This window comes from Phoxinus phoxinus (genome assembly GCF_949152265.1).
Source record: "Phoxinus phoxinus genome assembly, chromosome: 24".
NCBI classification, from domain to species: Eukaryota; Metazoa; Chordata; class Actinopteri; order Cypriniformes; family Leuciscidae; genus Phoxinus; species Phoxinus phoxinus.
Window position 1 is genome coordinate 4,269,843 of NC_136899.1, and position 15,719 is coordinate 4,285,561.

The window sequence follows — 15,719 nt, forward strand, 5'->3', positions numbered from 1 at the left end:
TACATTCAAGTACATCATTCCTACCATTGACGGTAATGGTAGATGAGGTCTTGTTAAACCCACAATCACAACTATAGATTCCAGCATCTTCAGGTTTGACATCAGTGATCTTCAGCTCGAAAGTAGACCCAACTTGCTTGATTTGGTATTTCTCTCCAGAATGGATCACCTGTGTTCCTTTCCTCCAAACCACTGGCACTCCTTGTTTGGAAAGCTCACATTGAAGAGTAACACTGTCCATTTCTTGACACTCCTGGTTTTGTAGTTCTCGTTTGAAGATCAGGGGTAAAGCTAAGAAGCAATTGGCGTTGTAACAGTTTGTTAGTATAGTGCACTCTGGACATAATTTAAAAGCACAACATGAAAAACCATTCACAAACCTCCCAAAGACAACAGGAGACAAGATAAGAGCAAGTAAGAACATCTTACTTGTAATTTACAAGACAAGATTGGCAAATTTTTCTATTAGTAAAGTTATCTTAAAAAATCTCTCTATAAAAGTTCCCTTCAGACAACTAAAATAAAAATATAAAATAAAAAGTATTTTGACTCAGTAAAAAGTGAACATGGAAAAAGCAGACATTCACATTTATAAGACTGAACTTCATACCCTTGATCTTAATGTTTGCCGTAGTCTTTTTGTCCCCACACAAACATGTGTATTGTCCAGCATCTTCAGGTTTGAGGTCAGCAATCTTCAACTCAAAAGTAGCTGCATCTTGCTTGATAAGGTACTTTTCCCCAGAATTGAGTACCTGCGTTCCTTTCTTCCAAACAACTGGAAATCCAGATTTTGAGAGTTCACAGTGAAGAGTAACACTGTCTCCTTCTTCACACTCTTGGCTTTGTAGCTCACGTTTGAAGACCACCGGTAATGCTGAAGTGTAATTGTGTGATAAATCAAAGGTGTAAAACAATTATTACCCTACATATTGATCAAGTAAGTTGACAACATATACGTTGACATTTCAGTGTATTGCTTGCAATGAATAAGCTTTATCCATACCACTGACAACAACACTTGCTGTTGTTTTCTCGTTTCCACATTCACATGAATATTCTCCACTGTCCGCAGTCACTACATCTGAAATATGTAGCTCAAACACGGTGTCCCTCTGTGTTATCTGATATCTTCCCCCATGTTTCACATTTTCAGTTCCCTTCTTCCATTGCACTTGGCAGCCAGGTTTTGAGAGCTCGCAGGAAAGTAAAACTTTCCCGGCTTCAGTAACCTGCTGGTTCTTCATCTGCCCCTTGAACTTGGCAGGCACCACTGGAGAACGAACAAGCATCATATAATTAAAATTCTTCATAGTTTTAACGTCCAAAAGACAGGATTGAGGATCATTGGGATGAAATGATGAAGGCATGACAAGGAAGTTATGATAAGCCGATGTTCAGTGTTATTTTGTTTCAGGATGGGATTACGCTATTAATGTATATCTTTACATCATTCTTGGTGGTCAAAATAGTCTATAATCACAGAAATATACAAACCAAAAAACTATTCCAATACATCCATTGTACCAGGACTACATTAATACAAATATGATATACTATATATATACAAAGACTGAACCTTACAAACCAACACAAATGCTGATGTGCCATTTCTAAAATTTGACTATTCTACAGAAAGCTTGATAGACATCAACTGGAAATCTCAATGGGTTCTTCATAAAATCTTAAAATAAATAAGACAAGGATTTTAATGGTACATTATTATACATGTGCACATGCCATGACACAATGGCCACACCGGGCACAAAGTACAAATATATTCTATCACAACAATTGTTGTAATAAGAAGCACAAGTAACAACAATCCCAGCACATATATAAAAAAGACTATTTAACCAAATTGCCATTAAACTTTCTTGCTAGAAATCTAAATGACATGTAGAGTACAAACATAATTGTGAAAGTATAATATAAAAGTGCCAGTACTCTGAACTAAGGTGATCTTCTGCAGACAACAATGTATGAGACCATCAGCAAAATACCAGGCAGTAACATCGCCACACAGAAACCCAAAAGTTAAATGAAAAAATGCAAAAAGAAACTATACAACACATATGCTGTCTTAAACTGTACTTACCAGAAATATTTTCAAAGATTTACTTTACTTAGGTAAAGCTTGCCTTCCTACATTACCTCTGACTTTCGTGTTCATATTCAACGAAAACTTTACTGTCAGAGGAGTTATTTAATAAAGAATTTATAAAAGCAATATAAACTGTAAGCATCTGGAATCCGCAAAGCGAACACATTGCAATAAACACCAAGGTTCTTACCTTTCACTGTCAATTTGGCTGTACTCTTTGTAGAGCCAATGTCACAGGTGTATACCTCGCTGTCACTCTTCTCTAGATCCTTCATGTTGAGGATGAGGACGGTTCCCTTCTGCGTCAGCTCATACCTTCCTCCAGCCTTGATCTCCTTTGTTCCTTTCAGCCAGGTGACTTTAGAGGCAGGATGGGCGGTTTCACATTCAAAGAAGACAGCACTATTCTCTTCTGCAGTGGCGTCCTTTAGCTCACAAATGAATTTGTTGGCCAGTTCTATAGAGGGAATGAAACACCAAGGTAAATATATTTCTCCTTCTTAGGAGTATGGGATTTCCCCCGTTGTATATTTAAAAAAATTATGTAAATGTAAAAACAAAGGTAAAATCCTTACCTTTGATCTCCAGTTTAGCCCTGGAGGTTGGACCACCGGTGACCTCGCAGCTGTATTCTCCAGAGTCTTTGTCAGTGACGTTGTGGATAGTCAGCTTTATGAGCATCTGCTCCTGACTGATTTCATATTTTTGGCTCTTTCTGATAGACTTGCCATCTTTGGACCACTTCACTTCCAGGCCACATTGAGAAAGTTCACAGGAGAATACGGCATCTTCACCAATTTTGGCACTAACACCCTGAAGCTCTTTAGATATGGTAGGAACTTCACCTACCCACCCCAAAATAAGATACGCCTCGATTAAGCAAAACCGAATTTGTGTTAAAACTTGATTCAAATGATTTGCTCTTGTTTTTATTGCACACACCGCTTACTCACCCTCAACAGAAAGCGTTGCCTTTGAGCTCAAATCTTTGAGAGTGAAGACCACCTCACCAGAATCAGAAGCTGAGACTGATTTAATTGTTAAGGTATACTTGCGCCCTTTGCTGCTTATCTGGAAACGGCCTCCATCGGTGACAGGTTGGCCTTTTAAGCTCCAGGAGCACTGCTCTGAGCTTTCCCGGGACAAGATACACTCAAATGTGCAGTTTTCAGCTGCTTTTGCCTCTATCGACTTAAGACGCTTGGTGATCCCAATGTGGATATCTGGGGTCAACAACAAAGGCATTATTGAAAAAACACCAAAAACTTAATCTTCATCTGTTTTCATAAAAAAATACATGTAAAAAACATAATAAATGACACTACAGTGTCACTATAGCACAACAGTATTACCATAGTTTGTTGACATACCTCTAACAGTGACCTTGGACTTAGAGAGGTCCGTGCCAAGATCACAGCTGTACTCCCCAGCGTCAGCTTGCATGACGTCGTGGATAGTCAGTCCCAAGGACTTACCATCATGGAGGAGCTCGTATTTTTTGCCTGCAGACAAGACTGTACCATCTTTGCACCACACAGGGGCCACTCTGGGCTTTGAGGCTTCACACTTAAGGGTCACTGTACCCTTCTCCTCTGCAACTATATCATCTAGCAACTTCAGGAATACAGCTTTCTTTTCTGAATGTCAATAAATAAAAAAGAGCATCAAACCGAAATCTGTTAAAAAAATGTCTTCATCTTTCACATTCAACTTTTCTGTTTTATTTAGACATTGTCATATGACCTCACCTTTGACCTTCAGGCCTACTGTTTCTTTTACATCCCTTATGCTGAATGACACCTTCCCACCATCCTCAGGTGCTAGGTTCTTGAGAGAGAGTGTATGGGTCTTATCCACATGGGTGATGGCATTGACTTCATTGTTGAACAGCAGCTTGTCATTGAGCGTCCATTGGACTTCTTCATCAGCATAGTTAACCTCACAGGTGAACACAGCATCACCATCTTCATCCACCTCAACATCTGTCAGATGTTTGGTGATCTGTATTTTACGCACTATATCAAGAAAAATAAACATCAAAGAGTTTTATCAGAATGGAACCAACAACACCTATATAATGCCTGTTTGGTGTAGTCAAAGCCTCTTACAAGCAACCCTAACCCTAGCGGGCTGTATGTATAAAGGGAATGCAATTTGAAACAACATGCTTCGAATGCCTTCTTTATGACTTTACCTTCTACTTTGAGAACGGCTTTGCTCTCACAGACCCCGACCTGACAGCGATACTCTCCAGAGTCCTCTGCACTCAAAACTTGTATGATCAGCTGCACATTGGCGTCCTTTTGGTTCATGCTGTACTTGCTAGAAGCCTCCAAAGCAGTTTGACCCTTAAACCACTGCACTTCTTTTGGTGGGGCAGAGAACTTGCAGCACAGTGTGGTGGAAGTCTTCTCCTTGGCAGACACATCCTTGAGAGGCTCAAGGACTTCAATGGGACGCTCTATGGGGCGAAATGAACAGTGACTTAGAAAACAAAACTTCACAAAACTACTATATCCTACAGCATTACATTTAATCTGTAGTAAACATACAGGTGAAACTCGAAAAATTTGAATAACCTGCAAAAGTTCATTTATTTCAGTAATTCAACTTAAAAGGTGAAACTAATATATTATATAGACTCATTATATGCAAAGTGAGATATTTCAAGCCTTTATTTGTTATAATTTTGATGGTTATGGCTTACAGCTTATGAAAACCTTTTCACAATATTCTCATTTTGAATTTGGGGTTTTCATAAGCTGTAAGCCATAATCATCATAATTATAACAAATAAAGGCTTGAAATATCTCACTTTGCATGTAATGAGTCTATATAATATATTAGTTTCATCTTTTAAGTTGAATTACTGAAATAAAAAAACTTTTGCATGATATCAAAATTTTTCGAGTTTCATCTGTATAACCAGAACAAAATATACCTTTTTAAAGCTCTTTAAAGCACTCAGCCTAAACATTTTTGCTGCAATTTCTATTCTACAATAGCTAACATTTCTGTAGCAATTCTATCTTGCATCAATATCAAAAACGATTTAATTGGAATTATTAGATTCAAATTAGATCACTTTTGGAGTGGTTATTTTGCAAATCTAAATGCTCAAATCTAAAACTAGATGTTGAGTTAAACCAAGTCCCTAACCTTTCACTTTGAGCTCAGCTGTTGATTTGCTCTTTCCAGCTGTGAACTGTACTGGGCCTGACATGGAGGCCTTGGTCTTCTTAAAAGTGAGGTGGTGCATGGTTCCCTCTTTCTCCATCTCGATATCTGCGCTCTCCTTCAGCTGTTCCCCATTCAGCATCCACTTCACTGGTTTGACTGTCTCCACGCTGACTTCCACTTCAAAGTGGGCGGCAAATGGCTCAGTCACCTCCACAGAACTCAGCTCCCGTACTATGCTGATAGCCTGCTCTGAAAGTTGTGATGATACAGAATAGTGCTGTGTCAAAACAAAATTGCTACATAAAAAGTTTATAAAGACAATTTTTTAAAAATACTTTAGACTTCAGAAAAGTCAAACTTATGACACTGCGTGGAAATAAAACAAAATGCATGTAAGCTAAATTTACATAACAGAAATTTAAACTCGAAGCAAACATTAATTTGTCCCTGTTTAGAAGGGCAAATTAATAAGATAAATAAGATTTTTAAAATATAGTTAAAATCACAAACAGGCTCATTCTTGTATGTTGCAGATCAATTAAAACTGATCTACAAACTGTTATCAAATAAGTAAAAACATGCAATTACATTATGTCCACCCTTTTACAGTCAGTTTTCCTTTTAGTTTTCTTCTTTAATAGTGTGTGGTTGTGCTTCATGAATTCAGTTGTGCTTTCATCCTAAAATGTTATTATTTTAATCATAACTGAAAAGGTTTTTACCCTCTACTAGTAGCTGACATGAAGTCTTATCATCAGTGGCGTCACACATGTATGTGTCCTCATCATCAGAGTCCACGTCAATGATGATGAGCTTCCTGTAGATGTCCTCACTGGTGATCTCGTGCTTCTCGCTGGGTTTGAGCTCCGACTTGTTCTTGTACCATGTGACTTTAGCACTGGCCCGTGACACCTGACACTCTAAGTATGCGCGGTGTTTGAACATGGCGATTTTGTCTCTCAGTTTCTTCACAAATCTGACAGGCAGTTCTGTAACGATTATAAGGTGACTTGGGGGGTGATTTGTTAGACAACAGTAGAAACACTACACAGCCCAGGCTGTAGTTCATTAGTCTTAACACTAAATGCAAAATGCATGCAGATATGATAGACACATGACTACGAACCTTTAACTTTTAGTTTAGCGGTTGAAGAGGCCTTCTCAGCTGTGAACTTGATTTCACCAGCATCCTCAGCCTTTACAGATTTGAAAAGTAGTACGTATGTTCTTCCTGAGAGAAAGAGAGTTTTAAATTAGTTTGAGAGTTATTGATCTGTCCCTATTGGAACTGAATTTATGCTTGTTAGTACATTCAGTTCAACTCACCCTCCTGCCTCATCTTGATGTTGTCTCCGGCTTTGAGCTTGGCATCCCCTTTGTGCCACTGAGTCTCTACTTCATCGTGAGAGACCTCACAAACAAACGTTGCACTCTCCTTCTCTGTCACCTCTGTGTCCTGCAGTGGCTTTACTATTTTAATATCTCGGGCTGCAAGAATTCAAATACAATTTATTCATTTGACACTACAACATTTTTGAGTATCTCTTAGACTAGTCACTTAGAATTCCTTCATCTTTACCATGAACCGTGAGCTTGGCTGAAGTATTGTCATCTGTTGTTCTACACATATACTGGCCCTGGTCCTCATACGCACACTTTTGGATGAGGAGGGTGCGCTTGTTGGCCTGGGATTGAATGCCAAATTTCTTTCCTGGCTTTAGTTCCTCATCATCCTGATAGAGCAATAATGACACAACTACATCAACATTTTCTTTTACTAGTTCTATTTTCAAATTATTTTATATTCCATTTATATGTGACTACACATTTTTCATATTTAATATTTAATTACTAATACCTTAAACCACTTGACATCAGCATTTGCTCTTGATACTTCACATTCAAATGTGACTTTCTCCTTTTCTGGAGAAACAATATCCCATAGGGGTCTGAGGATCTTCGCAGCTGGCTCTGTGGACACAACACCAATTATTACAGTTGCAATCATTCTAGATTTTAACACTGGTGTTTAAGTTATGGTTCTTTTCATAAGTTTCATAGACACCTTACTAAACCCCCAATAAGCGACTCTTACACAGGCTGCAAAAAGTTAATCATGCTCAAGTACACAATATAAGAACATAAAATGTGGAAATGAATATAGTTTGTATTGTGGAATATACTTTAAATAGTGTATATGCAGCCTCTACAAGTACTTAACTTAAAAATATACTTTTTATAATCTCATGTAAATGCTATCTTACTGGGGAAAAAAACAACTTACTGAATCTTGCAATTCATTGGATGATGCATTAACCCTAAATTACTGACTTACACTCTTTGCATGCTAAGAATTATAAGTGGGCTTAAACCTAAAGACCCCAATATACAAACTAACCTGTAACCATTAGTTTTCCAGAAGTATGGACATCCTCAGCTTGAAAGGAAATAGCTCCACCATCACTTATCTTCAGCTGGGACATAGTCAGGCTGTGCTTGTTGCCCAATGCGGTAATGATGATATTGGGTCCTGCCTTCAGTTTCATTCCATCTTTGCTCCAGGATCCTTCTACATTCGCCTTGCTAAGCTCCACCTCCATAGTGACGGTCTCTTTTTCTTGTACTTTCACCTCTTTCAGACCTTTTACTACCTGAATCTTCTTAACTGAAAAGTAAAAAACAATGGAAATCCAATGATGAGACGCTTTTAGGAAAGCATAATTGAATGTGCATTTCGGTTAATGATTTTCATGGCTATATATAGTCATCATAGCAAACATAAAGAATGAAAATATTATGATCCAAAGAGTAACTCTGTGATAGAGTAACAATAAAGGAAGCCCTACTTTCTACTGTTAGTTTCGCCTGGGTCTTGTCATCTAGGGTTTCACATGAGTAATGTCCTCTGTCAGCATATGCCACACTTTTGAGGACCAAAGTCTGCTTGACACCCTCAACATGAATCTCCAGATTTCCTCCTTGCTGTAGAACCACACCATTCTTCATCCACTTCACATCTGTTGAGGGTTTACTCAGCTCCACTTCCAACCGAACTGTGTCCTGCTCCTGCACAGTCACATCTACAAGCTTCTTCTTAAATGTGACAGGAAGCTCTGCAAGATACAGATATGTGTGTACTGAGAAACATGTGCTTGCCTGCGGATATGTTGCATTACGCTTAATAGTTATCCTTACCTTGTACTTGGAGTGTGGCCTTGCACACTTTCCCATCGGCATCGATACTGATCTCTCCTGCATCCTCCTGAGTGACAGCTATGAGAGTGAGGGAGTAGCTGCTTCCTCCAAAAGCTAACTTATATTTGGGACCAGCTGTTATAGGAACATCATTACGCAGCCATCTGACACTCACATCGGCTGGTGTGATAGAGCATTTGAAGATGGCATCTTTGCCTTCATTTGCAACAACATTGTTCAGCTTGGTAGTGAACCTCACCAGACGTGGGGCTGTGAGAAATTAGAAAATTTCAAAACATCTATCACTTAAAACAATCTTAAGTTGCGTTGGTTCATTTGATGAGAATTTATGACTTTCAGACATGACACTGATGGTTCTTACCTTTAGTGGTGACTTTAGTGGTGGTTTTGTCATCTTTACATTCGCAGCTGTACTCTCCTTCATCCTCCTGAGCCACAGCAGAGACAATCAAGATGCAGTTGGTGCTATCAGTGCGGATGCTGAATCTGCCGCCCGGTTTGATTTCTTTGCCGTTATGCTTCCAGAGGACATTACCTGTGGCTTTGTTGAGGGTGCAGGAAAGGGTCATGGTGCTTTCTAGTACTGCAGATACCGGTTGCAATGGCACCACAAATTTTAAAGGTGCCTCTGCATGGAATAATTGAGGGGGAAAATTAAATCACATTTTGTCTGCAATCAGTTTGATTTAGTATTTCAATAAGTGCAATTATATCTTACATTATTTGCTTTGAAAACTTCATATGTATAAGTATAGTGACAATTGCATTGAAAATAAATTAAAAAATAAATATGCAGTAACATTTTCATTGCTTTGAAATACCAAATTAGCTTTTACCTTTGACCTGAACCTTGAACTCCACCTTGTCATCAGCAGTCTGGCAGGAGTAAGTGCCATTGTCTTTGGATTCAGAGGACTTAACAATTAGGACACGTGAGCGACCTTCCTGTTTCATCTCATACTTTGATCCATCTTTTAGTTCCACTCCATCCCTGAACCACTTAACACTACAACTCTCTGACATCACCTCGGTTTTTAAAACAACCTTCTCTGTTGACTCAACCATCACAGTTTCTTTTGTCACAGATGTCTTCTGGAATTTGGTAGTGACATCTGAATAAAAAATAGGAAATATTCACTAAATTGTAACCATGTTCTGGAGGAAGATAGAAGATTGTTCTATTGTTCATTAGAGGTCCACTAATGTCCTACAAAGTCTTACCTTCCATCTGAATCTTAAAGAGAAGTTTCTCATTCCCAACTTCACAGGTATATTCTCCAGCATCCTTCTTCTCTACGTTCTCCAGCACCAGCTGACGGCTCTTGCCCTTTGACTCCATGTGGACAGTCTTACTGGAGCTCAACTGCTTGCCATCTTTGAACCATTTCACATCAGTCTTGAGGTCAGAAACCTCACAGCTCAGAGTGGTTTTTTGGGATGCTGAAACCTTAACTTCCTTCTGATAAGAGTCTTTGTTGGTGAAGGCAGTTTTGAGCTCTAATGAGAAGGTATAAAGAGTTTACTGCATTCAAAGAGTTTAGTTAGCCAATTTACAGAGAAAGTCAATACTGAAGTGACACATTAAATATGACACTAGAGAATAAATATTTTCATAGAAGCTTTTAAACAACCCAAAGAAGACTGTTAAGATTTGACATATTTCACTTATCAGTGCAAATTGTGAATAAGTTATTTGGTGTGGCCAAGAGCAACCACTGATGACCAAATGCACAGAGCCAAAATGAACAGTCCAAAATGTTTTCCATACCTGTCACCTGAATCTTAAAGGGAAGTTTCTCATTCCCAACTTCACAGATATATTCTCCAGCATCCTTCTTCTCCACATTCTCCAGCACCAGCTGACGGCTCTTGCCCTTTGACTCCATGTGGACAGTCTTACTGGAGCTCAATTGCTTGCCATCCTTGAACCATTTCACCTCAGTCTTGAGGTCAGAAACCTCACAGCTCAGTGTGGCTTTCTGGGAAGCAGTTATTTTGACTTCCTTCTGATAGGAGTCCTTGTTGGTGAAGGAAGCTTGAATGTCTAGTTGGGCAGGTACAGTGCACCATGGATCCAATATAACAAAACAGAATTATTTGAGTCAATATATTACTTAAAGTTATAGACGTCAGAAACTATAAGGACTGGATGGTTGAGAAAGCCAGAATGGATCATAAATTGTGGTCTATATTTTAAGCAAATAAATCCAAATCACATTGCAGAGTAAAACTTTTTTAGTAGCATTGAATTCAGCAAAACACTGCTTTTTAATTTTAAAATTTACCACTTCTTGAACAGAAAAAACTACATGTATTACTAAATCTACAAACACATGTTAATAATATCAATGGTCTCTTTCAACAAGTCCAATTTTTTATTGCTACATGTAGAATTAGCTTTTGTCAAGCTTCACTGTATTACTGTAGTTTTGGTCTTTTTCATTTGCAAGAAAAACTAAAGTAGAATCAGAGTGCCAATAGACAAACACAATAATATTCCCATACCTGTCACCTGAATTTTAAAAGCAAGTTTTTCATTTCCAACTTCACAGGTATATTCTCCAGCATCCTTCTTCTCCACGTTCTCCAGCACCAGCTGACGGCTCTTGCCCTTTGACTCCACATGGACAGTCTTACTGGAGCTCAACTGCTTGCCATCCTTGAACCATTTCACCTCAGTCTTGAGGTCAGAAACTTCACAGCTCAGTGTGGCTTTTTGGGATGCTGAAACTTTCACTTCCTTCTGATAGGAGTCCTTGTTGGAGAAGGCGGCTTGAATGTCTGGTTGGGCATTAGAACACATCAGAAAACAGTACTCTTTGGGCAATTATATCACTCAAAATATTAAACAACAGATACTGCAAGGACTCTATACTTGAACATGTAGGAATACATCATAAACCGCAAATCATTCCACAAAAAACAAAACAAATTACATTGCAGACTGAAACAGGCAACACATTTTTCTGCCTATAAGTGGGCCACTTCTTAAAGAAAGAAAAGTACATAAATAAGTGTATCTATAAAGACACATTAATGAAATCTTGCGGCATGCTTTTTTGACCAGATGCAAGACATACTGTATCAAGCCCCTTTGTTATATATAACGTTGGTTTTCTTAATCTTTGTTGACTTACTGTATTGTAATTGTGGTATCTTCCATAAAGAAGAAAAAACTAAAATAAAAACAGCAAGCCAATAGACAAACTAAAGGATGTTTCCATACCTGTCATCTGAATCTTAAAGAGCAGTTTCTCATTCCCAACTTCACAGGTATATTCTCCAACATCCTTCTTCTCCACGTTCTCCAGCACCAGCTGACGGCTCTTGCCCTTTGACTCCATGTGGACAGTCTTACTGGAGCTCAATTGCTTGCCATCCTTGAACCATTTCACCTCAGTCTTGAGGTCAGAAACCTCACAGCTCAGAGTGGCTTTCTGGGATGCTGAAACTTTCACTTCCTTCTGATAGGAGTCCTTGTTGGAGAAGGCGGCTTGAATGTCTGGGGCAGAAATCAAGATTCAGGAATATAGTGTCAGAAGCTACTTTCAGTTTTATGTAAACTTTGCTATGGTCATGCATGATTGAGTCGCTGGAACCTTAAAAAAACACACAAAAAACAAGACAAAACACTGGCATGTTGTTCTTACCTTCCACCCGAATCTTAAAGAGCAGTTTCTCATTCCCAACTTCACAGGTATATTCTCCAGCATCCTTCTTCTCCACGTTCTCCAGCACCAGCTGACGGCTCTTGCCCTTTGACTCCACGTGGACAGTCTTACTGGAGCTCAACTGCTTGCCATCCTTGAACCATTTCACCTCAGTCTTAAGGTCAGAAACCTCACAGCTCAGAGTGGCTTTTTGGGATGCTGAAACCTTAACTTCCTTCTGATAGGAGTCCTTGTTAGTGAAGGTAGCTTGAATGTCTGGGGTAGAAATCAATATTTAGGAATATAGTATCAGAAACTACTTTCAGTTTTATATAAACTTAGCTTTGATCATGTTTGATTAAGTCACCGGAACCTTAAAAAAAAAACACAATAATAAATAATAAATTAAAAAAAATTAAAAAACCAAGACAAAACACTGGCATGTTGTTCTTACCTTCCACCTGAATCTTAAAGAGCAATTTCTCACTCCCAACTTCACAGGTATATTCTCCAACATCCTTCTTCTCCACGTTCTCCAGCACCAGCTGACGGCACTTGCTCTTTGACTCCATGTGGACAGTCTTACTGGAGCTCAACTGCTTGCCATCCTTGAACCATTTCACTTCAGTCTTGAGGTCAGAAACCTCACAGCTCAGTGTGGCTTTTTGGGATGCTGAAACTCTGACTTCCTTCTGATAGGAGTCCTTGTTGGAGAAGGCGGCTTGAATGTCTGGGGCAAAAATTTATATTTAGGAATACAGTATCAGAAACTACATTTAGTTTTATGTAAACTTTGCTTTGGTCCTGTTTAATTGAGTGAATGGAACCTTAAAAAAAACAAAACAAGACAAAACACTGGCATGTTGTTCTTACCTTCCACCCGAATCTTGAAGACCAGCTTTTCATTCCCAACTTCACAGGTATATTCTCCAGCATCCTTCTTCTCCACGTTCTCCAGCACCAGCTGACGGCTCTTGCCCTTTGACTCCACGTGGACAGTCTTACTGGAGATCAACTGCTTGCCATCCTTAAACCATTTCACCTCAGTTTTGGCATCAGAAACATCACAACTCAGTGTGGCCCTCTGGGAAGTTGAAACCTTCACCTCTTTCTGATAAGAGTCTTTGTTGGAGAAAGCAGCCTGAGTTTCTAAAAAGGACATTTATTTTTTTAGTGAAACATACTGTATGTAGTTCTGCACCGCAAAAAGATCTCAAACATCTCCAAAAATGGACAAAAACACACTGGACTAATACGGTAATAAATTTAAACAACCTCTAAGGGATTGTTTCCCAGAAAATAATCTAGAATTTTTTTGTATTCAAGGTTAGATTTTGAGACTGCAAACAATACTTCTTGGAAAGTACCTTCAAAGGACCATTGCTGTCCACAGTACGATCTGACAATGGTATGATAAATGACATGCTAAACTTTAATGTAACTTATACAAGGCTGGTATAACTTTTAATTTCACTTATTAAATAATTTATTAGCTGTAGGAGCATTTAGCGTTTAGCTTCACTGTTCAAAAAACCATAAAGTTATGACATTAATTAGGTATTGTGGCATGTCTGATTAATCCTGCTCATTTAAATTTTTAGTTTAAGACTAATTAGCGCATAGTCTTACCTTTTATCTTGACCTTGAATGTCATTTTGTCCTCTGCCGTCTCACACGAGTAGTGTCCTTCATCGCTCTGCTTGGCACCCCTGATGACCAGCTTCCTTTGCGTCCCTTGAGACATAAAAGATGTCCTCTTGTCCTCCGTTATTTCTATCTGTTCTTTCTTCCACACAACAGCGGTTCCAGGAGAAGCAACCTCACACTTCAACACCACGTCGCCCACCAGAGCGTCACTCTCTTGGGGCTGAGCCCTTGGCTTGTTAACAAACTTAGTTGGTTCTTCTGTTAGGATAAAATGGAGGATTAGATGCCATACCTCTCTGTAATTTTAACATGATTAGAAATATGAAATGGATTATAGAAAACATATCAAACATGGCAAGAAACAGTCACATCCACTGTCCATTTGAATATAACAGATGTCTTGTGAGACTAAAAAAACAAAAACAAAAAACAAACAAATGTGACAACTGAAACTCTCCTGATTTACATTTACATTAACAGTCATGTATATTAAATATGAGTTTGCATTGACCATGTTAGTCATTTGAATGGAAAAATAATATAAAATGCTGCTGTAATTTTTTTTAATGGTTACCAACCATACAGTGAAAAATTAATATTAATATTTTAAAAAAATATATACATGTAATTCTACTGTAAAATACTTTAAATGTTGTTTTTATGCCTTTATGTGAGGGTATTTCTATTTATAATTGGGTTTATGCAGCTACCAACTGGTTAAATATTATGTTCCTAAAATTCAATAATAAATATAGTTATTAAAATTGTTTTGTTAAGTATGATATCAGTATTATATTAAATTATTTCCCAAAATCAAGCTAAATTAAATATAAATTGTACATCCTGTTTAGCCAAATTTTGTATCCTAATGGTTTTATATATATAGTAGTGTCTTAAATAGCATTGAGAGCACATCATAAATACTCATCTCAACCCAAAGCATATTTAATATATGATACCTGAGAGTGTATGAGTGCTAAGCAGAAGTGTTAAAACTCATCTTCTAACACTTCCTGTTGAGTAGCTTGAGCCCAGCTGTTCCTAGCTGTCAACACTGACCGCTTGCACCATTTATCCACTCAGAAATCTCTGTACTAAGCTGGGATATACAAAGCACTGACTACTCAGCAATGACTTTAATTCTTGGGAAATTCCTAAATAGTACACTGCAAGCAGCACGCACTTCAATTGAAAATTTTTCCATTTTCATATATGTAAATAATTTTATGTATCATTAATATCATTTTAAGCTTGAAATATACATATATAGAGGCTAAAACAGAAAAAAAGTTCAGTTGGAAATAGAGGCTATTAAAAGCTTAAAGTAACTGAAGGTCAGTAAGTGAAGAGAAAAATTGCCTGTTTCACCTTTAAGGGTAAGTTGGACAGATATTTTATCGCCATCACACATGCATTCATAAATGCCCACATCCTCAAGGTCCACATTGTGGACTGTCAGTATGCGTTTGCGCTCCACACTTGTGGCTTCATATTTTTTACCCATCCTCAGCTCCTTCCCATTCTTCATCCAAACAACCTGCAGCACAGACAGTACATGTAGTTAATTGTCAAAAAGAAAATAATACTTATTACCCATCATGTCCACACATCTATTACTGTAGATATTTGGATTTTGTCTGTTTTGTAAGGGCAATGCATCTCAAAGTCAACTGTGCCACTGGTTGGACAATACAATATAAACTCCGATAGGAGCAAGCATTTAAAAAAACGTAAAATACTTAATGTATATTTAAACATTTTATTTGGATATTGCAAGACAAAAAAACGTGCATTTTGTCACCTGGACACTTGAATCGGACACTTCTGTGTGCATCTGAGCAGAGGAGTGCATACTGAAAGTAAATACCTCAACCTGAGAAGACTTACTGGTGAAACGTGAAGGTGCAGCTAAAGAACATCAA

The 15,719-nt window shown here is 38.2% G+C and overlaps 1 protein-coding gene across 36 annotated transcripts in view; it reads right to left on the bottom strand.

The window, feature by feature from the left end:
* obscnb (obscurin, cytoskeletal calmodulin and titin-interacting RhoGEF b) overlaps positions 1-15,719 on the bottom strand; it is a 54,431-nt gene that overhangs the window by 31,723 nt on the left and 6,989 nt on the right. For 20 of the 36 annotated variants that reach the window (XM_079601366.1, XM_079601362.1, XM_079601360.1 and 17 more), the window contains exons 7-36: positions 15,599-15,705; positions 15,166-15,334; positions 13,780-14,055; positions 13,024-13,299; positions 12,605-12,880; positions 12,151-12,426; positions 11,727-12,002; positions 11,006-11,281; positions 10,269-10,544; positions 9,722-9,997; positions 9,337-9,612; positions 8,862-9,128; positions 8,480-8,749; positions 8,131-8,397; positions 7,683-7,949; positions 7,143-7,255; positions 6,864-7,017; positions 6,611-6,772; positions 6,411-6,515; positions 6,007-6,273; positions 5,264-5,533; positions 4,299-4,565; positions 3,853-4,119; positions 3,475-3,741; positions 3,058-3,327; positions 2,680-2,949; positions 2,295-2,561; positions 1,007-1,273; positions 611-877; positions 25-291 (exon numbers count right to left, since the gene is read on the bottom strand). In XM_079601366.1, coding sequence (XP_079457492.1) covers positions 25-291; positions 611-877; positions 1,007-1,273; positions 2,295-2,561; positions 2,680-2,949; positions 3,058-3,327; positions 3,475-3,741; positions 3,853-4,119; positions 4,299-4,565; positions 5,264-5,533; positions 6,007-6,273; positions 6,411-6,515; positions 6,611-6,772; positions 6,864-7,017; positions 7,143-7,255; positions 7,683-7,949; positions 8,131-8,397; positions 8,480-8,749; positions 8,862-9,128; positions 9,337-9,612; positions 9,722-9,997; positions 10,269-10,544; positions 11,006-11,281; positions 11,727-12,002; positions 12,151-12,426; positions 12,605-12,880; positions 13,024-13,299; positions 13,780-14,055; positions 15,166-15,334; positions 15,599-15,705 — 7,311 coding nt within the window. The remainder of the gene's footprint in view (positions 1-24; positions 292-610; positions 878-1,006; positions 1,274-2,294; positions 2,562-2,679; positions 2,950-3,057; positions 3,328-3,474; positions 3,742-3,852; positions 4,120-4,298; positions 4,566-5,263; positions 5,534-6,006; positions 6,274-6,410; positions 6,516-6,610; positions 6,773-6,863; positions 7,018-7,142; positions 7,256-7,682; positions 7,950-8,130; positions 8,398-8,479; positions 8,750-8,861; positions 9,129-9,336; positions 9,613-9,721; positions 9,998-10,268; positions 10,545-11,005; positions 11,282-11,726; positions 12,003-12,150; positions 12,427-12,604; positions 12,881-13,023; positions 13,300-13,779; positions 14,056-15,165; positions 15,335-15,598; positions 15,706-15,719) is intronic. The other 16 variants (XM_079601376.1, XM_079601374.1, XM_079601372.1 and 13 more) reach the window with 4 other exon arrangements.